General features: G+C 50.2%; 3 protein-coding genes across 4 annotated transcripts in view; 2 read left to right on the top strand and 1 right to left on the bottom strand.

Moving 5' to 3' along the window:
• Positions 1–2,527: 2,527 nt before the first annotated feature.
• FIGNL2 (fidgetin like 2) lies at positions 2,528–5,530 on the top strand. 2 transcript variants are annotated; one of them, XM_065751442.1, is made up of 2 exons: positions 2,528–3,705; positions 3,769–5,530. In XM_065751442.1, the coding sequence occupies exons 1-2, from the start codon at positions 2,528–2,530 to the stop codon at positions 4,679–4,681; spliced, it is 2,091 nt and encodes a 696-aa protein (XP_065607514.1). In that variant the 3' UTR covers positions 4,682–5,530. The 2 variants fall into 2 exon arrangements, with proteins under 2 accessions (XP_065607514.1, XP_065607513.1); XM_065751441.1 differs by having other exon boundaries at positions 2,528–5,530.
• A 2,702-nt stretch (positions 5,531–8,232) lies between these two features.
• Positions 8,233–8,907, top strand: TMDD1 (transmembrane and death domain 1). The gene has a single exon (XM_065751472.1). The coding sequence runs from the start codon at positions 8,233–8,235 to the stop codon at positions 8,905–8,907; it is 675 nt and encodes a 224-aa protein (XP_065607544.1).
• A 5,365-nt stretch (positions 8,908–14,272) lies between these two features.
• Positions 14,273–23,209, bottom strand: part of SCN8A (sodium voltage-gated channel alpha subunit 8) — a 47,381-nt gene continuing 38,444 nt past the window's right edge. The window contains exons 21-27 of the mRNA XM_065751477.1: positions 22,597–22,719; positions 19,001–19,285; positions 18,515–18,568; positions 18,057–18,194; positions 17,292–17,396; positions 16,470–16,740; positions 14,273–16,003 (exon numbers count right to left, since the gene is read on the bottom strand). Of these exons, the coding sequence (XP_065607549.1) occupies positions 14,856–16,003; positions 16,470–16,740; positions 17,292–17,396; positions 18,057–18,194; positions 18,515–18,568; positions 19,001–19,285; positions 22,597–22,719 (2,124 nt within the window). The 3' untranslated portion in view covers positions 14,273–14,855. The remainder of the gene's footprint in view (positions 16,004–16,469; positions 16,741–17,291; positions 17,397–18,056; positions 18,195–18,514; positions 18,569–19,000; positions 19,286–22,596; positions 22,720–23,209) is intronic.

Below are 23,209 nucleotides of genomic sequence, written 5' to 3'. Positions count from 1 at the left end.
GCCGTGCCATTTGGTCACTGGACAGTAATTTTCTCACACTGCCAAGGGGGAGCATTGAAACATCTGTCCCGCTCCGAGCGCTCATTCACGTCACATCACAGCCCCCTGACAACTTCTCCCCGTCCCACCAGCCCTCCCCCTCCTCTGGGTTTGCTTTCCCTTTCCCAACCACACCATGCACGGGTTTTGCAGTCGGGTTTTGCAGCCCTTTCATGCTCTGCTCGCTGCAGCGCTGATGCACGGCTGCATTTTGTGTGCCCTGGGGCAGAGCTGCAGGACCACGTCCCACCTGACCCTGGGGATGCCCACCTTCCTCAGAGCCCTGCAGAGCAAACACTGCTCTTCCTTTAAGCACAGATTTGTAGGCTTTGGGGCTGGCATCCACCCACGGTATGGGATGGAGCAAAGTGCATTTCTCTGCTCGGTGTTTCCAGCACTGAGTGCCCGTGGGAAGCAGTATTTTGGGGCCCAAACCTCCTTTCCTTTTTCTTGCAGCTCAGCAACCGTTTGGGTCCTGACCTAGAAAGCATTTCCCCTCTTGGTGCCACAGCACAGAGCAAGGATGGAAACTCGTGGTGCTTCAGCTCCCCCCCCAAATTCATCTCTACCCAATGCCCCACTCCTCAGCAAAACCTCATTTTCCCATTCATCACTTCTCAGTGCCTTCTGCTCCTCTCCAACCCCCACCACTCTGCTCTGCTCGGGGGAAAACCTGCAGTAGGAGCTGTGCTTTGCTGGGAAGTGCTCTCTTTGTGCTCAGTGGAGGGGCTCTTTCCCACAGGCTGGCTCCGTTTATCTATCGGTAGCACTTTAATAATGGCAAGTAAATGCAGGGGGGGGAAGGCAGATAAAGCCACGCAAAGCCGCCATTCAAATCCTCTTGTGGAAGTTTGATATCCAAAGTGGAAGTACAAATGCCATATAAGTCAATTAAAGCATTAAGTAATCTAATTGTGCTGCGGTCACAAAGTGGCTTAAAGGCTGAATGGGGCGTGAGGGCCCTCCTGCTCCCACTGCAGCTTTGTGCAGAGGGTGGGGGGGCTGCTGGGGGGCTCAGCACGGCAGATAACAATGGGGCTGGGGGCTGCCACAGCTCTTCTGCCTTCCCTTCCCTGAGAAATACCAGTAGGGATGTGCACCGCTGCGAGGGACTGAGCAGAGGGATGCAGGCCCAGGTGGGGTGATGCTTCCACATGTGTTCATGCATGCAGGGCAAGCTCACATCTCCAGCTGCCTCAGGGGAGATGCACAGCTCCCACCCAGGCTTTGTTCCCTGAGCAGGAGCGTATGGGACACGTGGGGTCGCATGGGGCTGCCCCACTCCCTCCCCATTGCAGCGTTGTCTGTGCTTAAACCCAGCTCACTGACTGCTATTAATATATCAAATGCTATTAATACACCTGATGCAATTAAAACAGGCGTCCTGCGTGCAGCCAGGAGGTGGACTCAGTGATCCTTACAGGTCCTTTCCAACTCAGGATATTCTATGATATAAATAAGCCAAGTGCTATTAACGTGCTAGTACAACACAATGCAAAGCACAGCAGTGACAACAGAGCAGCAAAGTTCCAGACTGCAGCAAGGACTCGCTCAAATGCAGCATCTCAAAAGCACAGAAACAAAAGAACAAAGGTGCTTACTTTCAAGAAACCTCAAGCACACAGAGATCCCCACCAAGATACCCCCACCACCACTGCCAACCCTTAAATGAGGTCTGGGAAGGGGTGGATCCTGGCTCCACCACTTCCATTCAGGTGCATTGCATTGTATGCACCTGAGCTCCCTTGGGTTGGCCCTGCCCTCCCACCAGGTGCTCAATCACTGTTTTGAGCCCTTATTAAGACTTCATCATAATCATTATGTATCTATGAATATGCTGTTCATGCTGGGTGTGCAGTGGCCAGCCAACGCCTGGCTTCTGGTCCATGTCAAACAAAGGGAGAAGGGTGTGGGAGATGGATCTGCTGGTGGGCTTTGGGAGGTGGGAATTGGGAGGGCCTAGTATGATAGCATGAATGTTGTCTTCAGTTGCATGATGGGTAGGTTTGATAACGTGGATATTGCCTTCTGTTGGGTGGTGGGTTGGTTTGATAGCGTGGATGTTGTCTTCTGTTGGATCATTGACCATCAAAGCTTGAGCTGGATGGTTGCTCTGAAGTCCTTGTTGGGGGTGTCTGCATCAGTGGTGGAAGGTGTTTGCATTGATGATGCCAAAGAGTGATCGGGGGATTTTTGACTATAAAGTATGTAATTTAGGACACAGAGGCTGGAAGGAGATGGTCTTGAAGATCCCTTCCAATGCAAGCCTTTCCATGATTCTGTAATTCCACGATTCTGGGTGACTGGGATTAGCAGGCGCAACGTGGTCCAGGGGACAGGGCAGTATAGTGGGCTTTGTCCAGCGCAGGAGGGCACTTGAGGATATGCTCTAGTGAACACGGGTTGATGGGTTAGGCTTTGAAGATCTTTGAAGCCTTTTCCACACTTAATGATACCCCAATTCCTGCGTCCCATAGGTCTGTCGAAGATGCACTGGTCACCAGAGCATGCCCAGTCCCTGAACCAGTGGCCAGAGCAGCACCTCGACGTCTCCTCCACCACCTCCTCACCAGCCCACAAGTCTGACCTCTACCCCAGCACCCGCCAGCGCTTCAACTACGCCTGGGCCAACGACGATATCTCAGCGCTCACCGCCTCCAACCTCCTCAAGAGGTACGCCGAGAAGTACTCCGGGGTGTTGGATGCGCCCTACGAGCGCCCGGCGCTGAGCAGCTATGGGGACGGCGCCTTTGGGCCCGTTAATGGCCAGAAAGGGGATGGTGAGCCCTGGCCCGTGCCTCATGGCTCTGACGGTGCCTACCAGCTGACGCCCATCCACGATGGCCTCCCCGGTGCCAAGGCTGTGGTGCCGCCCGCCGTGCCAGCTGGTAGTGCTCCACTGGGGCTCGCTGGCTCCCCAGTGGTGTCAGCCAACCTCGCTGATCCCATCTACGCTGGGAATTCATGTGGAGGAGCGGCTGGCTCTGGTGGGCTGGGCTCATCTCAGGAGTACCCCACAGGCTATGGCAGCACCTACTTGCCCTCTGGCTACTGCGCCCAGCCTAGCACAGCACTTGCCCCTCCGCACCCGCCCACCCTGCACAGCTCGGGGCTCCTGCAGCCCACACACCCCTCATCTGCCCTGGTGCCGGGCTATGGTTCCTCTGGCCCCGTCTACAACTACGCCTCGGGCAGCTACGCCACACAGCCGGGCTACGGGGCCATCCACCCACCTCATCCCTCCGCCTCCTACCTGCCCTCAGGCATCGCGGCACCCACCCCGTTGCCAGCCCCTGGTCCCACCACTCGCCCATCTGTGGTGCCGGCCTATGGCTACCAAGCTGCTGGGTTGGCTTCGTTGGCTGTGCCGCCCCTGGGCACTGAGGCGACGGGCACCTTGAAGAGGAAAGCTTTCGATATCTCCAGTGGGGAGGACGAGGTGGAGGGCAGGTATCGGAAATACAGCTACGAGCAGCCAAAGTCCCCCTACCCCATGTCGGACAACGGTGAGTGCCGAGGCAACGGCTTCCCCAGTGCTGGCAAGCGGCCGACGGGCACTGCTGAGGAGCACAGCGGTAAGTACGGTGGGCAGGCGATGAAGAGCGTTGTCTCACCACCCTATGGAGCTGGGGAGGCCCCACTGCGACCCACGGAGCCCTTTGAGAAGTTCAGCCCTCCCCTTGCCAATGGGGAGCGTGTGGCCGAGCCAGGACACCCTTTCCCATTGAGGCTGCCACCCAAAGCGCCCATCTTCAGCAGCCAACCAGTGGAGGAGCAACCCAAAAACGTTGACCCGCTGGTGTTGGAGTTGGTGAACACCAAGATCGTGGAGCGTGGGCCACCTGTGCAGTGGACAGACATCGCCGGGCAGGTCTCCATCAAAGCGGCCATCGAGGAGGAGCTGGTGTGGCCCATCTTGCGTCCTGGTGCCTACACCGGGGCGAGCAGGCTGCCCCGAACCATCCTTCTGTTCGGGCCACGCGGCACTGGGAAGACCCTCCTGAGCCGCTGCATCTCCACCCAGCTGGGCTCCACACTGCTGAAGCTCAGTGCCACCACCCTGCTCACCACCTGGAAAGCCGAAGCCGAGAAGATCCTCCAGACCGTCTTTTTTGTGGCCAAGTGCCGGCAGCCCTCAGTGGTGCTCATCACGGAGGTGGAGTCCTTGCTGGTGGCCCAGGATGGCGGCCAGGCTGGAAACCTCAAGTCACAGCTCCTCTCCAACCTGGACAACGTAGCTACCTCGGCCGAGCAGAATGTGGTCGTCATAGGGACCACCTCACGGCCCGGCAGCGTGGACGAAGCTTCCCACCGGCGTTTTGCCAAGCGTTTCTACGTCTCCCCACCGGACAGCATCGCCCGGCGGCAGATCCTCCATCACACTCTGGCTCAGCACAGCTCCTGCCTGAGCGAGCGGGAGATGGCATCTCTGGTACAGCACACTGAGAGCTTCTCGGGCAGCGAGCTGATCCAGCTCTGCCAGCATGCCGGGGCCACCACGCTGCACGGTTTGCCAGGCCAGATCCAACCCACCTCCTACAAGGACTTTGAGAAGGCCTTCTGCAAGGTCCGCCCCGCCGCCTCGCAGAAGGAGCTGGACTTGTTCGCTGAGTGGGATAAGATGTACGGGTCCAGGCACTGACCGGGAAGACCCGGCGACAACCAACGTACCTCTTTCTTAGGATTTCTGATAGGACTGGGCTTTTTTGGTCCTTTGTTTTTTGGAAGCAGTCGCTCGTTGAACTCAGGATAACCTATTTATTGTTCACCCGCCTCCCCTTGCAGCCGTTTCCAGACCAGTGATCACACAACCATAAAACTGTAGGATTGTAGAACCATAGGATCAGTTGAGTTGGAAGGGACCCTTAAGGGTCATCCGATGCAACTCCCATGCAGTGAGCATCCACACCTCGATCGTAGAACCAGAGAATCGTTGAGTTGAAAGAGAACCTTAAGGGTCATCCAGTGCAACTCCCATGTAACAAACATCCACATCTCGATCATAGAACCATAGGATCGGTTGAGTTGGAGGGGACTCTTAAGGGTCATCCAGTGCAACTCCCATGTAATGAATATCCACATCTCCATCACAGAGCCATAGAATTGGTTGAGTTGGAAGAGGCCCTCAAGGGTCACCCACTCCAACTCCCGTGCAGTGGACATCCGCAGCGCGGTCGCATTGCTCAGATGCAACGAGCAGAGCTGGAAACACACTGCAAGTAAAGCTGTCTGCAGATCGATGCACGAGCCCCTGTGCCCGTGTGCAGAGATTTCCCTTCTTCTCACTTTTTCCCAACCAAAACATCGACCACAGCAATGGAGGAAGCGGCACGGGCAGGGGGAGGCGGGAGGATCGCAGAACCCAGGGCTTTGGAGTAAAGTGCTGTAGATTAATATACTAGACTTTGGTTTTATTTTTGTAAGGTATGTAGGTTGTTTGTTTTTTTTTTTTTTGGTGTTTTTGTTTTGTTTTTAACTACTCAGGAAACGAATTACCTCAGCATTAAAAAAAAAAAAAAAGGAAAAAAAAAGAAAAAGGAAAATAAAAAAAACCGTGCTTTTAAAGTCTTTTAATCTTCTCAGAAAAGGAAAAAAGAAAAGAAAAAAGAGAGAGGTTTTAAAGACAAAGCTGCCTCGTGCATATGCTTCCAAATAAAAAAAGGTGACAGAAAGAAGAAAGAAATGAAAAAAAAAAACCACAAAAACCACCGTAGCTAAACTTGAAGCTGTTACAAAGATGAAAGTTGAATGTATTTTGGGTGCTTTCCACATTTGCTATGCCGCCGTTTGGTTTCCATCGCCTTTCGCTTTCTTCTCGTTCCCGTAGCTCTGATGGCGTTGGGTGGAGCGCCGTTGACCCCAGGGTAGTGCCGTGGGTCGGGAGCTGTCCCCAGCACCACTTTTTGGCTCCATCTTTTTTTTCCCTCTCTCGACGCCCCATCCGGTCGGGTCGTTGCGTTTTGGTTTCATTTCGTTTGTTGTTGGTTTTGTTGTTGGTGGTTTATTTTTATTTTTATTTTTTTCTGCTTAAAAATAATAATAATATTTTTTTCTTTTAGTGCTATGTACTGTGTTTGGGAGTCAGTCTCCCCCCGAACCTCAGGGTCTGCGCACGCAGAGCAGGAGAAGAGCACTGGGGGTGTGGGGTGCTCCCACCCCGCAGTGCTCAGGATGCCAAAGGAGCCAATTTTGGGGGGGTTTCCCCCAATTTTTTTTTCTCATTTTCCCATTGAAGTGTGCATGGGAGTGCATGCACACAAAGGGCATTAATGGGGATGCACCTCCGCCTCCTCCCCATCACCTCCAAAAAGTGGTACTGGGTTCCTGAAGACTTTTTGTTGTCGTTGTTATTATTATTATTAATTATCATTATTTGACTTTGTACACTCTCTGTAACCATTTCTACCTCATTTTGCAACGTATTGTACATGAAAATATTTAATTCATGTCTTATTGATGTCTGAAAATAAGAAATGCTTTTGAGCTGTAATGGTCTACCTCAAGAAATACTGTATTTTAAAAAGAAAAGTATTACACAGTATTAAAGAGATTACATGAAAACCCCCCGGAGAGCCCATGGTTCTGGCACCAGCTTTTACCCAACCCCATCTTTTTCAGCCCCAAACTGGAGGATGTGGGTGGATGGAGGTATGGAGGGAGGGCAGCAGTTGGGATCCCATTATTAGGGGGAGTTTGGGGGTCCAGAAGAGCTTTCTGTCCCATTATTGGGGGCAGTCTGAAGACAAGGTGTGTGCCCTTTCCTGTCATTAGAGGCAGTGTTGGAGGGGGAGGGGGTCTAGGTATGTCTATCCCCTTATTAGGGGCAGTTTTGTGTGAGGGGTGGTCCAATGTGCCCCATCACTTGGTGGTGGTAGTCTGGGGGAGTCCAGGAATTCCCCCTTCTCATTAATAGGGGACAGCTGGAGGGGGATTGGGGGGAGGCATTTGTTAGAAGCAGTGGGGGCCCAGCTCTGTCCATCCCTTCCGTGGGAGCAGTTCGGGTCCAGGTGTACCCAATCCTCATCTGGGGCAGTTTGAGGGTGGGGGTCCAGGTGTTCCCTGTCCCCTCCTTTGGGGCAGTTTGAGGGTGGGGGTCCAGGTGTTCCCTGTCCCCTCCTCTGGGGCAGTTTGAGGGTGGGGGTCCAGGTGTTCCCTGTCCCCTCCTTTGGGGCAGTTTGAGGGGGAGGGATGCGAGTGTTGCAAATGTCCGAGTGGGGCGCTGGAAATGCACGGACGCAAACGCAGCTCTGCAAACGTACGGGGGTGAAGAGCGCGTTGCAAATGCCCAAGTGCTCCCTCTGCGGTGCATCGTCGGGTGGTGGTGTTTCTCGGTCTCGGAGGTGCGGGAGCCTTTGTGCTCCTCCTCCTCCTCCTCCTCCTCCTCCTCTTCCTGCCGTGCTCTGCTCTGTTGCTCGCTCTTGCTGCATGCACGCAGCTCAGAGCTGTGCACGAGCTGTCTGCGCATTGCACCTTCGCTTGGTCCGACCCCACTATGCCCATGTTTTTGGGGTGTGCGGATATTAGGACAGGAGTGATAAAAGCCATGGGGATGTGCCCCGCTCCTCCCACCTTCACCCGGCAGCAGGAGCGGAGAATTGAGGGTGTTTTTTTTTGTCCAAGAGAGCCCTTCTGTGGCAAGATTTAATGAGGGGATCGTGGAAAAAGTGATCTCGTTAAGGCTGTGTGACCGCTGCTCGTGGGTCCCTGCCCCACGCTGGGACGGTGCTGGGAGCACTGGGAACTGCCACAGCGGGATGGGAACAGCGTGAGCCGACGGGAGACGGCTGTGGCCGGGGCTGCATTGCCACCTCGTGGTTACGGCGGATGGACGGACGGACGGACGGGAGGGACGGGTGGGTGGGTGGATGGATGGATGGATGGGTGGGAAGGCACTGCTAGAAGTGGTGAAGGTGCCCTGAGGCCCTTTGCAGGCAGCATGAGGTTCTCGGCCCTCCTGTTGAACACCCTGAGTTGAATCCGTAAGGATCATTGCATCCAACTCCTGGCTCCAGACAGTACACCCAAAAATCAAACTCACTGTTTGAGTCCCTGTGCTGAATTTGGGGGGAGTAGAGGGTCTGGGGCTGAGCTGAGTGCAGGAGATGCTCAGCACTGGGTGGGACAGAAACAAAGCCCCTCAGAGACAGGGAACCTGGAATGTTTGTGATGTCATCAGGGGACACTGTGGTGGCAATGGGCACCAGAGCGATTCTGGCACCCGCAGGGCTCATCCTGGTCTTGTTGGCAATGGGTGGATACTGTGAGGATGCAGTGGCGGCCAACGTTGGCCATCACACCATGTCCCGCATGGCCGCTCTTCTGTCCCCCTCTGAGTGCCGTCAGCTCCAGGAACAGCTGATGAGACCCAACAAGGACACGGGGGGATTGGAGCAGACCCGAAGGGACAGCAGACACTTCCGCATCCCACGCCAACGCCCCGGCTGCTCGGAGGCACTGCGGAGGTGGCTGGAGACAGAGGGAGAGGTGACATCGTGGGACCAACTGACCCGCAGCCTCCGCCAGATCGGGCGCCCTGACATTGCTCGGGAGCTGGGGAAAAACCTGAACCAGGACCGGAGCCTGGAGCTGCGCAGGAACGTGGAGGAGTACGGCCGCAGCGTGCAGCATCTCACCTCCTCACTGCTGCTGCAGGACGAGCATCAAGGCATGGAACGGAGCAGGAGGGATGTGGGGGATATAGGGGATCTGCACTTCGTGAGGCGGCCGCCCCCTCCCTACACCCGCAGCCCCCTGGGCTGGGTCGGCCCTGTGCTCTCGGGTATCGTTTGGGGGTTCGTCGCCTCCGTCCTCATCTCTGTGATCTCCGTGTTCTCCTGTCACTGGGCACTGGGCTCTGTCACCTCCTGAAGTGGGGGCAGGACTGAACTGGAGCGTCACCATCGGGTGCTGCTGGGAAAACCGAGCAATAAAGAGTTGTGGAGTAGAGCCAGAGAGCAGCCCCGTGTGTTATCCTCGGCTTCGGTCGCCTTGAGCATCCAAAGGATGGACATCTCCTGTGTAATTGGGTGTTGGAATGTCCTTGGGTAGGGATGGAGCAGCTCTTGGGGGTCTCCACTGGATGGGGTCTCCAAGGCCTTGGTTGGGTCTCTGATCCAGTGGACTGCGGGGTCTCCAGGCCCTTCTTTCCTTCCCCTCCAGGGGGGATTCTCTGCTCTCAGGATGCCTGGAAAGGGGATGAGGATGAGGAGATTGTTCCCTCCCCATGTGCTAACATCCTGAGCCCTGCAGGAATCCCCTGCTACTAAACTCGAGCATTTCAGCAACCTCTGCTCCCCAGGAGCCGGGAGCTTTGTTATGGGAGCAGTTGTTCAGTTGCTGTTAAGTCGTGTCTGAACGTTTGCCTCCATTTCTTAGGAGGTTCTCTGCAGAAATGAAACATCTTTTACTCCGGATCTGATTTCACCATCTGCATTGCCGTCATTAGAATTAAAGCTTCTACTTTGCATCGAGAAATGGACTGCACTGATCCACCCAAATGGAGACACGAGAGAAGAAAAAAAGGCCGAGTCGCGCTGAGGATGCCTTTAAAAGGTGAGCGAAGCAGTTAACCACAGAATGCTTTTTTCTTTTCTTTTTTTTTTAATACAATGAAATAGTATCTCCTTCCCTTCGGAGAGTGCTGTTTCCTGGAGCAGCAGCACCGTGGGTTCCTGGCACTGCGCTGCTCCTCTCGGGGCCTCTCCTTCCAGGAAGGGAAGGTCAGAGCTGCTCGGCCGCCCCGCTGTTCCCGGACGCTGCTCTGCCATCTGCTGCACTGCAGCACGTCGGCCACCACGATTGGAGGTCACTGTGTCCCTGTCAGCCCCAAGCAAGGGACAGTGGTGTTAACTCTGGAGCGGAATGAGGGCTGCGCCTGTGGCACCGCTCAGGGTTCGTGGGAGAGCTGTGTGTTGGCAGGGGAAGGGGAACGAAACGGAGCACGTGCACTGGGGTTACAGGGGATGTTCCTCTGAGTGCAGTTCAGCATTTGGCCTTTCCAAGAGCCTGAGTGTGCCCCACTGAGCTTGGGGTGAGCTCTGCATTGATTGGTTGATGCAATGGGGACTTCCTCGTCCCACGTGGACTCAGGTGCTCGCTCAGGATGTGTTGGATCCAAGCGTGGTTCTATAAAGTCTCTTTAGGGGTCCTCCCTCTGCTTTGGGGCAGAAAGAGGAGTCTGTCTCTCCCTCTTCCCAGAGCTGCTTGGACACAAGAGTGAATTTACACACTGTGTTCGGTGGTGAACACTCTCAGTTAACATGAAGGTAACAGAACGACAGGGCACCCAGCAGAAGGAGTTAAAACCAGATGGACAGAGCTCTTTATTGCAAATTCCAAAGTAAAAAGATGTACAGTACAAAGGAACTCAGTGTTCAGACATGGAGCGCCCGTCCCACTGCTCTCCCCGGAGGCATTCCTCCTCCCACCCACCCCAGCCAGTTTCATCCTCCTCCTTTCTTCACATAACACAGTAGAGAATAAAACCTGGAGGCGACAGGGGGACAAACAGTGTTCAGACCAAGCTGGGAGCGGAGCGAAAGGACCAACCTTAACCAAGCAGAGACCAACAAACGTTAACAATTCCTATCTGATTAATAATTTGGAGCAAAACTCTACTAGGAAAATCGATTTCAAGGTGATCCCTTGGCCCTTTGCCTTCGAACAACCCCACGTCAGATCCTAAGCCCTGGAAAAGCAAAGCACAGAGCTTGTGCACATCTCAAACCTCAGCTCCCACTGAGGCCAGGCAGCAACACCTTGCAGCAGGATGCTGGGGGAGTCCACGATCCTATAGACCTGTGCCCTGCCTGGGTTCAGTCCTCGCTGTCACTTTGTTAGCCAGTGTGGGATCTGAGCTCCTGGAGCGAGCAGGGAGCAAAGAGGTGGTCTTGCAGGAAGCGCCCAAGGGATGGGTGGGGGTCACCATCCTTGGTTGGGTGTCGCTTGCTCCAGAGCTGTCCAGCCACACCAATGCTGCACAGCCAAGGGCAGGGAGTGCTGTGGACATGGGTACGTGATGCCCCTTGGCCATTGAGCCCACACCACAGACGCCCCCAAATGTGGGGCAGAGCATCCGTTGGGATATGACGGACCATCGTAACCCAAACATCTCATCATGGTCACTGCATTAACATCAAACCAAACCAAAGAAGACCTTGGAGGAAGGATGGAGAGGACAACCAGGCAAATAACTGGGACACCGAGACAACCCGACCTTGTACAGTGAAAAGGGTAACATTTATTTTATTGTCTTTTGGCTTATAGTAACGTAATCCTTAATCAAGTTGGGTAAGATCATTATGAGCCACCATGCAATTTCTAATACACTAATCTTCACTATTGATCTTTTACAGCTGTAACAATTTTTTATTTTTTTTTTTGCGGCGGAAAATTAAATAATCCGAACTCGGGTGTGGCCTCTAACATCATGATTTTATTTTAATTTCTCTTTTTTGTTGTTCAACATTGGCTTCTATATTAAAAAAAGAAAAAGAAAAAAGAAAAACAGTGAACAGGAAAAGTGAATAAGCAGCTTCAATTGGTATTTCCTTTTTGCCCTTCCCCTCTGCTCTTTTACACAGTAACAAATGAACCAAAAAGGGAGGACTTGGACACGGGGGGAGGGAAGAGAGCTACTTGCTGTAGTCTTGGCTTTTTGGCTACGTCCTTTTCATTGACAACACCACCCTCAGCTTTGTTCCCACTACCCTGAATCTGGAATATAAATCCTGTGTACACCTTTGACTTCAGACGCTGACGTCCTTCACGCTTTTGGACCAAAGTTTCCCCTCTGTCCTTGGCTTCACCCAGTGAAGATGTCCAGAAACGCAGATCCATTGGCTGCAGTGGCTGATGGCACTGTCTGCCCCGAGCAAGAAACGAAGAGGTTGAGAATGCACCAAAAAAAACCCCAAAACCTTCCATTGAGCCAAAGGACAGTGGAAGAAACCCTTCGTTCCTGTTCCTTTGCCACCAACTGACGCCACCACCGTCCTCGTGCGTTTAGTACGGATCTCGTGTTTTAAAAAAATAAATATATATACAGAGTTTGAAGGGATTTTCTTTAAAGGGAATTGAGTAGCTGAATGGAATTGCCAGCATGAATGCTAATTGCACCAAGCTTCACCTGCGAGTCAATGGCCCGGCTTAAGAACAATTACGATGTTTAGCCAAATCTTGCATAGAAGTGGTCGACTTATTGCACATTGGAACCTGAAAATATACACTTCTGCTGCTGCAAAGACCATTTGCAATAAAGCTTTTTTTTGTTTGTTTAAACCTACTTTTTTTCTTCGGGGGGTGGGGTTTTGGTTTTTGTGTTGTTATTTTTTTTGTCTTTGGGGGACATATACTGGCTATCTAAAGTCTAAGGAAAACAGAAAGATATTAAAAAAATAAAAATAAACATGGACAATGGCATAAGCCAGAAGCCATTCTATTATTTTTGTAGTTCTCTGTATTTACAAAAAGGCATGCTGATAAAATAAAATGATATATTACAGTATTTATAATATTCTCTTAAAAAGTTCAACCACACTTTTCAGCTATTTTTTTTTTCTTGTGCTGTTTACAATGTAGCCTGTACATATGTATGTTTTCTCTGTTTTATTATACATCATATCCTAGGAGCAACTGGGGCAAGAGCTGACGGGATAGAAAAGGTTCCTCGCCGTGTTCCTGGGGCAGCAGAATGGCTCCATGGCCTTCGTGATGGGTACAGTGCTGGGTACCCTGCTTGGGCCATGAGATGATGCCAACCTCTGCCCTCCTGCTACCACCAGGTCCTGGTTCTCCCCCTCTTCGGGGTCCCCTTGATTCGGCCCTCAGCCGTCACCGCCCTTCCTACCCTGGAAGAAAACCCGTCCTTGGCCCTGAAGAATGAACCTCCACTGAGCGGTGGTTGGTTAGGAGAAGCTGTGGTTATTAGGAAGAAAAGAAACGTTGGGACTTCTCCTCTGTGGCATCGGTTGCTGCTGCAGCGAGAAGACTAGGCAAGAGGTAGCTCTGATTCCTACCCACCCTGCAGGGCCGTTCGAGTTCACCACTCGATGGAAGTGGAAGAAATGGGAAGGAGGTGAAGGCACCTGGCGCCCGGCTCTCCCCCCGCACCCCCGGGCTGGTGCTTTCCCACTGACCACGGGCATATGCTGCCTATTGTTTGAAACAAACGGGGAAAAAAAAGAGAGAAAAAGAAAAAAGAAAAAAAATCCAGAACAACCACCAACAAAATAATTAGAATAAAACTCACTGTGAAAGCAAGAACACCAAACCATGCTGCGCCAACACGCAGTAGCAATGGAGGAGCAGAAGGGGCTCAGAGCTCTCCACCATCCCCTCCACCCAACGGCCATGGCACAGCCAAGTGATGTCCCCTTCCTCAGCCCTTCTGGGGGCTGCGTGGTGTCAGCTCCCCTCCTCTCTACCAGCAGATGCTATGGTCCTCAGCACTTATCCCTACGTAAAGAAACAAAACGAGTGTGTCTACGCTGCAGGATGGAGGCAGAAGAATAATTAACGTGAACAGGAACTATTGCAGGATACAAATCAACGTGCTGACTGGTATCGGAGCCCTAGATTTTGGTTTTACAGTGACAAGAGTAGAACAAAGCCATTCTCAGTTCTTAACGTCTCCCCCTTGGACTGGGTCCGGAGCAGCATTGAGTTGAGTTCACTATTTCGGTGTGCAAAAAAAGATGGCTGGATGGAAAAGAAAGACACGTCGTCAAACATACACACACGGATTTCATCTGCTTGTTTCATTTCTTTTTGTTGTTGTTGTTGTTCTGTTTTGTTTTGTTTTTCCTACTGGCAGGTCTACGAGAGATTGCTGAGAACGGGTCAGTACCGGAGAAGGGCACAATTATTGTTAATCTCCAAATACAGTGTACGGTAAGTCAGTGGAGTGCCTCGAATTTATGGCTTAACACACTGCTGTGGACAGATTATTGAGTGTCTTGTGGTTTAATGGTTCCTCATGCATGGTTCCTGGTCACGGCATGCCATCATGCAAATCATTTCTATGCATTGAACGAGCACTTTTATTTTTGGGGGCTCACAGCCTGAGCTGGTTCCAGGCTGAAGGTTCCCGATTACCCCATCTCCCAAACCAAGTAAAGCCCATGTAGAAAGTAGAATGCAGATAATAAATATCAAATAAACTATGACAATTAATTAAATGGCATGGGCTCAATGGGTGGTTAGTTTCTTTTTTTGTCATTTTGCTTGTTTTCGCTTTTTACTTTTTTTTTTCTTTTTTTTTCATTGTTTTGCTGCTTAACTAAATGCAAATCTAGTTTTGCATGAACAAACCCCTTAACATCGTGACTTCTGGGTTTTCTTTCAATAATAACCAACAAAATGGGAAAATAAAATCCATTTTTGGCTGCTTTGGAAAATATATGAATCCCAGCAGCGGGTTTTGTTTGTGTGTGTGCGCGCGTGTGTGTGTGTGTTTAATTTTGCTTGTTTGTCCTAAGTTGCATTGACTGATGTGGAACATGCAGTATCCACCTGCCTGAACAATAGAAAATCCATATTTATTTATTTTTTTTCCTTTTTTTCCCTGCTTTGTTTTAAATGTCTGTTCACAGGGGTCCTTTAAGCAGGTGGTAGGTCACTGCTTTAGATGCAACGCTGTCACACAGGAAGCAGACTATGTTTGGTATAAGATCTTCGGGTAAGTGTCTCCACAGCTGTTCTGTATGGATATATTTCACCAAGTTTGTAAACAATCTTTTTTTTTTTTTTCCACTTGCAAATATATATATATATATATTTAATTTTTTTTCCTAGATTTGTACAATTCTAGCTCTGTCTCAACACTTGGATTCCCTGACGTCTTTTTGCCTTTTCGCTCGTTCCCGTCTTCCCTCCTCCGCCCGCTGCTGCTTCTCCTTCTCGGGTTTGGTGACGCTGTCGTACGACGGCAGCGACGCGGTGGAGGGGGTCCCTTCCTTCTTCTCCCTGTTCGTTCCTCCGTTTTCCATTTTGGTGGGGACAGGTCTTCGGCTGATGAACCCCCGCCTCGCCAACCGTGACCTGTAAGCCCTCTGCAAAACCACGGCCGAGACCTCCTCCTGCTTGCGCCGCAGCGTGGTGGTGATGGGCTCGTAAGACACTTTGGAAGGGTTGGAAGCCACAAACCTTTCCTCCATCTGCTGTCTCAGTATATCCAGCTCTCCGCTGTCCCCCAGGACGCGTTTGGTGAAGGCAAACAGGATGTCTAAACAGTGGATCCTATCTCCACTTACCATGGGGAGGTCCATGGCGATGAGTTCGATGGTGTTGGGCTTTGGGACGCGTAAAGGATGCTCCAAAGCGTCGGCAAAGTCCGCCAGCTTGCTGTACTCTATGAACTGCGTGGCGTCGGGGTCGAACTTCTCCCAGATCTCGTAGAAGGTCTCGAAGTCGTCCTCGCTCAGCGGGTCCGCGCTCTCCTCCGTCGCCACGCTGAAGTTCTCCAGGATGATGGCGATGTACATGTTGACCACAATCAGGAAGGAGATGATGATATAGCTCACAAAGAAAAATATCCCCACTGAGGGGTTTCCACAGTCCCCCTTAAAGCCGCTCCCGGGATGCTCCTTGTCCAGGTCGCAGTCTGGAGGCCGGTTTAGGATGGGCAGCAGGAGGCCATCCCAGCCAGCCGACGTTGTGATCTGGAACAAGCAGATCATGCTGTTGCCAAAGGTCTCGAAGTTGAACATATCGTCGATGCCAGCCTCATGCTTGACGTAGGCAAAGTTGGACATGCCAAAGATGGAGAAGATGAACATGACCAGGAACAGCAAGAGGCCGATGTTGAACAAGGCAGGCAAAGACATCATTAAGGCAAAAAGCAAAGTGCGGATCCCTTTGGCTCCTTTGATCAAACGCAGGATACGTCCAATACGAGCCAGGCGGATGACTCGGAAGAGAGTGGGGGATACAAAATACTTCTCAATGATTTCAGCCAGGAACATTCCTAAAGAAGAAGAAAAGGATTGGGCTTTGTCAGTGTGCTTGAGCCAGGCAGGTTCAAATGAGCTTTAAATTGTACTTGTGAGGTTACAGGTATCTCACAGATTAGCAGCTAAAAACAAACACTTGTTGGAGGAAACAGCTCGATTCAATACCCAACCAAACAGAAAGCAAGAGTGCAAATCACATGGTGATGTAGGAAGTGCTGCAATGCTATTTTCAGTGGTTGGTAAGCACGATAACATCCCAAGGAGGAGTCTGTTTTTAAAGATAAGGAGAGTAATTGTCAAATGTTTTACTCCATACAACTGGAAATGAACGCAGGGACAGAGGGAGGCAAGTTGGGCCTTAGCTGCCACCAAACTCCACCATAGGTAAAGGGAGAAGCCAGAAGACCAGGTACCTACATGCTCTCTTAGAGTGCAACGTCACTGCAAACACCAAGAAAGAAAAATGGGTGCTGCACTTACCCACAATGGACAGAATCACAACCACGAAGTCAAAAATGTTCCACCCAATGGTGAAGTAGTAGTGCCGCAAGGCAAACATCTTCAGCACGCACTCGCAGGTGAAGAAGATGACAAACACCAGGTTGATCCAGTAGAGGATGTCCTCCATCTGCTTGCTCTGTGTGTCTGTCTCCACCATCATGGTCACCATGTTGAGGCAGATGAGCATCATGATGACGATGTCGAACGCTTGCTGAGTGACGAAGTCAAAGACAGCTCCCTGAATGCGGTTCTGTGCAACGGGAGAGAGGCTGTGAGCCAAACAGCTTCGAACAAAAATCTGCTATCAGTCAACAAATCGCTTTCCTGTTGGTAGAAGTGTGGATGAGGACACTGTTGCTCGTTACCCTTTGAAGCTTTCAAGGCACGCTCTAGCCACAGATCAATCCGACTGTGGGAAAGGTAGGAAAATGCTATTATTTATGTCCCAAGTGAGCAGCCCTATTACCAGCATGTCTCACTCTTTGGTGGGAGCAAAGGCAGGCTGACAATTTCATCCACAACTGGAGGAAGCAGCCAGGTCTGCCTTACAGCAGCGACCTCAGGATGACTCACCCATGGCATTCCCTACAGAACTGACCATGCAAAGCATTTCACAAAGCAGGGAAACGTGCCCAGGTCCTGACTGGTGCAACCAATATGGCCCAGACCCCACTCTAGTGCTAAGAGGAGATAAAACGATGGAGATGTGCTGTCCAGCATGAGTTAGAACAAAGGATGCTTCTGGAGCTGAAGCTCCCTCAGAAGTCTGTTCTGCATTTATTCCCCTTCTACCGTACTCACCAGAGGTCGGGGAATTGGCTTTTGAGGCTTCTTGGAGCCCAGTTTTTTCATGGCATTGTAGTATTTCTTTTGTTCTTCTGTCATGAAAATATCTTGACCTCCAAAGTAAAGGGGCAAAAGGAAAACTGGTTACAATCGGTTCAAGCACCAGAAGGGAAAGGAAGAACACAGCAGCAAGTCATGAGGATACCTGCCATATGGCAAGTTGGTGGCAGCTATTTTAGACAGCAATAACTTACACTAATACCCAAGATGAACCAATTTTCCCTTAAAGAAAACGGAATATTTTTTCCTATCGAGCTTTATTTGCATTATATCCGTCCCCATCCCCTCTGTCTCATTTGTGATAAACAGGCAGCAGAGGTGTCAGAGTTCTTAATAAAACTGATGCCGTTTAGCAAGTGCTCCATACATGCCAATACGTAGCTTGACTCCCAAGGAAGAAAAGCAGAGAGTGATAATGAAAACGATGGTGGCAAGGAAGACATCTTACTTCAAGCCTATACGTTTCAGATGAGGAAAAGCAAATAAAAAAAACAAACACATGCAAATTTATTCTAGGCAGGAGCTCCATCTAGGCAGAGTTCTTATATAAAGCTTTGGGTTGCCTCAGTTCACAACGGTTCTGCAACCCTCAGCTCTAAGAGGGGTGGATTGTGCTGGGGATGGAGCTCCTGGGCCTCGAGATGCAAAAAACCCCATTGGCATGGAGTCAGTGTTCCTCAAATGGGCCTCAACTTCTGCGAGCGGACAGCGAGCACTTATCTTTTTCTTTTGTTGATTGAAGTTGTCAATGATGACACCGATGAACAAGTTCAGAGTGAAAAAGGAGCCAAAGATGATGAAGATAACAAAATATATGTACATGTAGATGTTGTCCTCGTACTTGGGTTGCTCTTCTTGCTGAATGGGAGATAAGAAGTACATGACATTTCAAAGACATCCAACCCATGGAGACAAAATGAGATTTTTTTTCAGTGTATTTTTAGGCAACCTGGAGTTTCCCTGCCCCTAATAAAGCAACCAAATAAATGCTCTTTTAGGGATTTGCTTCAGCATCTTTTAACTTACCACAGTAACACCACCAAACGTAAAACCATGCTATAACAAAATGAAATACACAATATAAACACAGCTCTCCAATGTTTTGCTCTTGATTTTAAGAAAGCAAAATAGCAGCGTGAGCTAGGAGGGGGTGAGAGCGCTTCTGGCCATCACTTTACCTTTCTGGAATCTACTGCTGCATACATGATGTCCATCCAGCCCTTGAATGTTGCCTAGCAAGGAAAACACATGTTCCCTTAGACAGAAATCACTTGAAATAAAACCAAACAAGCCTGACTTGTGCCAGCCATGTCACAATGGCATTTTTAGTGTCCCTTTATAAATAACTCATAGATTAAATGAAAAGACCAGTATTTAAGTAACAATAAGTAATATTTATGAACGGGTTTACTGTCAGCCCGTGGATGACTGGGTACAATCTTTAAAGAGTGGAGTTGGGGCCACGTGCTGTGCTGGGAGACCCACGTCAGGCAAACGGATGAACGATAAAATAGGGATTCTGCCCCCAACCCAAAGTTGTGTGGAGTCCGTGGGATGCTCTATGTCATGGAGGGGGGGAAGCAGTCAACATGCAGAGAATAAATACACGAGAAAAAGTCTGTTTTTACCACTGCTATGGAGGAGGAGATGAAGGCAACACTTACAACTTGCAGAAGAGCCAGGTATCCTGCCCCAACGTTGTCAAAGTTAATTTTCACATTCTTCCATCGAATCTGAGTGGAGTTGGGCGGCATCAGCGCTTCACAGTCTGTCTTGTTGTTAACAATATCTATATCAAAGCGCTCCTCAGATGTTTCATTAAAGCAGTAATGATATTTCCCGGCAAACAGGTTAACCCCCATAATGCTGAAAATCAGCCAGAAGATAAGGCAGACCAACAAGACATTCATAATGGAAGGGATAGCGCCAACCAAGGCATTGACAACCACCTGTGTTGGAAGGGGTGGGAAAAAGTTTCAGTACAAAACATGAGGCAGGAGACAGCAAGCATCAAAACAGCACTTTTTTTTGGGGGGGGGGAATAGGAGGTAAGGCCACGGGCAGATCGGTGGCACTGACTCCACACAGAAGTCAGCAGTGAACTCATTTCCAGGCGGTGAAAAAAAAATCCCTTCGTCAATCCACCTCTGTAGCTCTGTTTTCCAATTAAAACAGGGCGGCGTGTTGGATTTGCCAGGTTTGCTTTTGGATGGGTCACTTCTTTAAGCCAACGATCGTTCTTTCGTGTTGTTTTAATCGCCCAAAGGGAGAGGGGGGCACCACCAAGCGAGGCTCTTCGTGCTCTCACATTGCCTCCTGACTGCAGTCCTCTCAGAGCACATCTGAGGGTGCGTTTGCTGATGGATTTGGTGGCTCTTGGCCTCCAGGGCCCCTTATGGCCATTCCCCACTGTCAAACAAGGCTGTGATCACGTGGACGCCCACTTCCAGCTCCCACCGAGGTCACCACCCAACGTGGCACTGACTTCGGTGGAAACAGGACCGAGGCAGAAGTGCTCTGTTCGCAAGGTCTCTGGGTGACTAAGCAAGGCCAACCGTGTCGTCTCAGGCAGACAGCTGAGCATGCAGCTAGGCAGGCTCGAGAAGACAGAAAAGCCATGTTCCTTCCTCCAACAGCAGCGAATACAAAGACCGCAGTGGGCTCCATCCCCTAATTTTAGCCTCTCCTCATTTGGGAGCACCGTGTCCTTCAGCATCCCTGGCCACCACGTGAGCAAATTGAAGCTCCCAGGCTTTTAATAGAGTTAGGGCAGCAGGATATTAAATCTTTCATTATGCGCTCCTAATTTAGGTTCCTTTAATAGAGGAGCAGAATCTAAACTGTTTTAACCCCTCTGCCTGAGGTTGGGCACACACAGAGCAACACCACTGCTCCTGGCACAGCAACGTGGCCCTGTCCCACCAGATCTGTTCGCTGGATGCAGTCACTGCACGTGCAGTGAGCTCTGTAGTGAGTGCCCATCCTCAGAAAGCAGCAATCCTGGCAACCAGCAGCCCTGCAACAATTAGCAAATGACATCACAAGTTCACCCATCTACACAGGGTTAAAAAGGCAAAGGTTAGAGCCAGGCCCTAGAGATAACAAGGCTTTGCTTCCATTCCCCTTTTCTCCAAATGGGATGCACTTCAGCAAAGCACCGTGCCTTTTTGTTCTAAGATCCTTCAGATATCTGCTTCGCTGCATCATAAAAAGCACTATGCCCTCCCAAAACAAATTTATACCTCATTACGAGTTATTGCGTGACATTTATACGCCACTGAAGAAGATCTGAGCGAAGGAACATGGCTTTCATGCACAGACTGAACACTGGCAACTGACAAAACTGCATGCATGTTTCATAGCACTACTGTCAGATCCCTGAATAACCGAAGAGCAGAGCAAACCCTTTAAAATGCAGATTATTACGGAGTAGAGAAAAGCAAAGAACTACATTGTACGTTTCCTTTGCAAAGGCATTTCCAATCTCTGGCTCTGAAGGATGGTTCTGGCTGCACAGTGCAGCAACACTCGTCTCAAAAGTCAAAAAGAAAGGAGAAAATCCCTGGATTTTGGTAACTGATGGGGTCCCTGGGCAGCGTTCAGAACTCTGCAGTGGTTTTGCTGTCATGGAAATCCCCGACTCAAGGAATTTCCTGGCTGTGTATTACAAATCACTGCTTCTCATTGGGTTTTTTTTTTATACCTCCAGGCTTAGCACTATTTCCTACGTGCCCACATCAGCCCTTCTGCCGGCACTCACACGAACTGCTGCTGAGCACCACGTGCAAAAATGACTGTGTGCTTTTGTGGCAATAAAATTCATTCGAGTTGCACCGGCTGCGTGCTAAGGGCAAAATCCTTCTGTCCTGATGAAGTGCATCGCAGCATTATTGGTTTACGGGGACAAAAAGAGACAGAGGCACCCAACGAGTGCGAGGAAGGGACAAAGTGGCACCTGGGTGCTTGGTGCCAATGGAGGAATCGCCATCCTGCATTGTCGTATCACATCATAAAGCTTAGCATGAAGCCAACAGAGCTTATAGGGGGAGAAAGAACTCTCTCGGGGTTTATTCTCTCATCTGTTTCCATCACTTCCTGTGGAATTTGGGAATTCCTCATCAGTTCGAGGACTCTTTTTCTGTGCTGCACTCTGCACTCAGTTACAGCAGAGCAAGTCCAAAGGAAATCAGAACGACTCAGGGTGGATCGCTACAGTCAGACCATGCAAAAAAAAAAAGACAAACAACTGTACAGATGTTATTTCTTTCCCCTTTAAAAAAAAATATTTCCCCTATTCTTCTAATATATACAATATCACCTGAACAGTCTTTCCTACTGTGAGCCAATTAGGATTCGGCAAAAAAGGACCTAAATTACTGACCTAGGAGCAACTGGGGAGACCCATCCATGTGGCATACCCTTCACTTACATGCAATTCTCCCACGTGTTCTTAAGAGTGTTTCAACCCCAAGCACCAAAATACCGATATGAGTGGGAAAGCAGCCGAAGACACTGAAATAATTTTGAATAATTTCGAACCCTGGCTAATAATTTGAGGAAAGCTTGTTAAGTTCAATGCTTTGCTTGTGCTTCGTGGCTCATGTCATGGTGACAGGACAGGGGACCGTCAAAGCATGGTACAAGGGAGGGAGTGGAAAGGGAAAAAGCTTCACTACCAGACAAAGGCTTCCAGTCACCGCCAGACTGGACTGAGAACAACAAGGTGCAACAAGAGGAATTAAACCAACGCTGTTTTTGCAAGCAGCCGAGCTCCCCGCTGGTCCCTTCCTGGAGCCTCTCATCCCATTGCATTGTATTTTTTGGCAGCCCCTCAGAGATTCTTTCCAACCGACCCCACTGAGAGGCGGCGGAGAGCCTGGGGTGGTTCGAATTCTGCTTCTTTGCACCTGGTGATTCTCCCTAGATAGAAGAGTTACAGCTGAGAAGCCCCCTCGGATGCTAGAGGTCAAAGCCAGGCTCAATGAGAACAGCCAAGTGTTAACATCGTCTACAAATGGCACGTGGTTGGGGCCGGTCATTAATGTAATGAGGCAGCTGGATGCATTCTCCCTTTCTTAACTGGGGAGTGCGCAGCGGTGGGCAGGGTGGGGGACATCGACGGTCGAGGTGATCGAGTCAGCAGCTGCACCACACTTCTGTTTGGGATTCTCTTTTCCACCCGTTTTGATCAGTTCTAGCATGCGTAAAAATAGACCGCTCCACGGGCATGCAGAAGGATCAGCTGCTAATGGCATCTTACCCTCATCCCCTCAAATCGGGACAACGCTCTTAAAGGCCTCAAAGCTCTTAGGGTCCTAAGGGACTTTATGGCACCTAGTTCCGAGTAGCCCAGGGCATTAGCTATAAGGCTGACTAAAGAGACCTACACAGAAAATAGAAAAAGAAAATAGGAAAAAAAGAAAAAAAAAAAAAGAAAATAGAAAAGAAAAAAGAAAGAAAAAGAAAAAGGAAAAAAAGAAAAAAAAAGAAAAAGAAAAAAAGAAAGAAAAAAAAAAGGTTCCAGACTGTTAGCACGAGTCCCCTAGCCCTGATTGCCCAACCCCAGCTGCCAGCCTGGGCGGCCCCCATAGAGAAATACCGAAGACATGACACCAGCTGCCTACTTCACTTGACTGAAACGACCTGGAAGGAAATAATGCGGTTTGAGAGAAGGCAATAAGAAAAGAACATAGGGGAAAGAGAAGTGAGAGAGAGGCAGAGACACACAGACGGAGAAGGGGTCTGTCGGAAGGAGGAGCCCAAACGGATGACAAAAACCTTACCCTCGCCCTGTACTGTCTGCAGGATCCCAGCGGCTCCCATTAAATTAAGCCAGACAAATGTTAAAGGTACCTATGAGAAAGAATACAGAT

The sequence above is a fragment of the Cyrtonyx montezumae genome, unplaced genomic scaffold, assembly GCF_038088225.1.
Source record: "Cyrtonyx montezumae isolate F1298 unplaced genomic scaffold, pur_monq_1.0 scaffold_70, whole genome shotgun sequence".
Classification (NCBI taxonomy): domain Eukaryota; kingdom Metazoa; phylum Chordata; class Aves; order Galliformes; family Odontophoridae; genus Cyrtonyx; species Cyrtonyx montezumae.
Note: the sequence above shows the minus strand (reverse complement) of the source record. Positions and strands in the feature narration are given on the sequence as shown.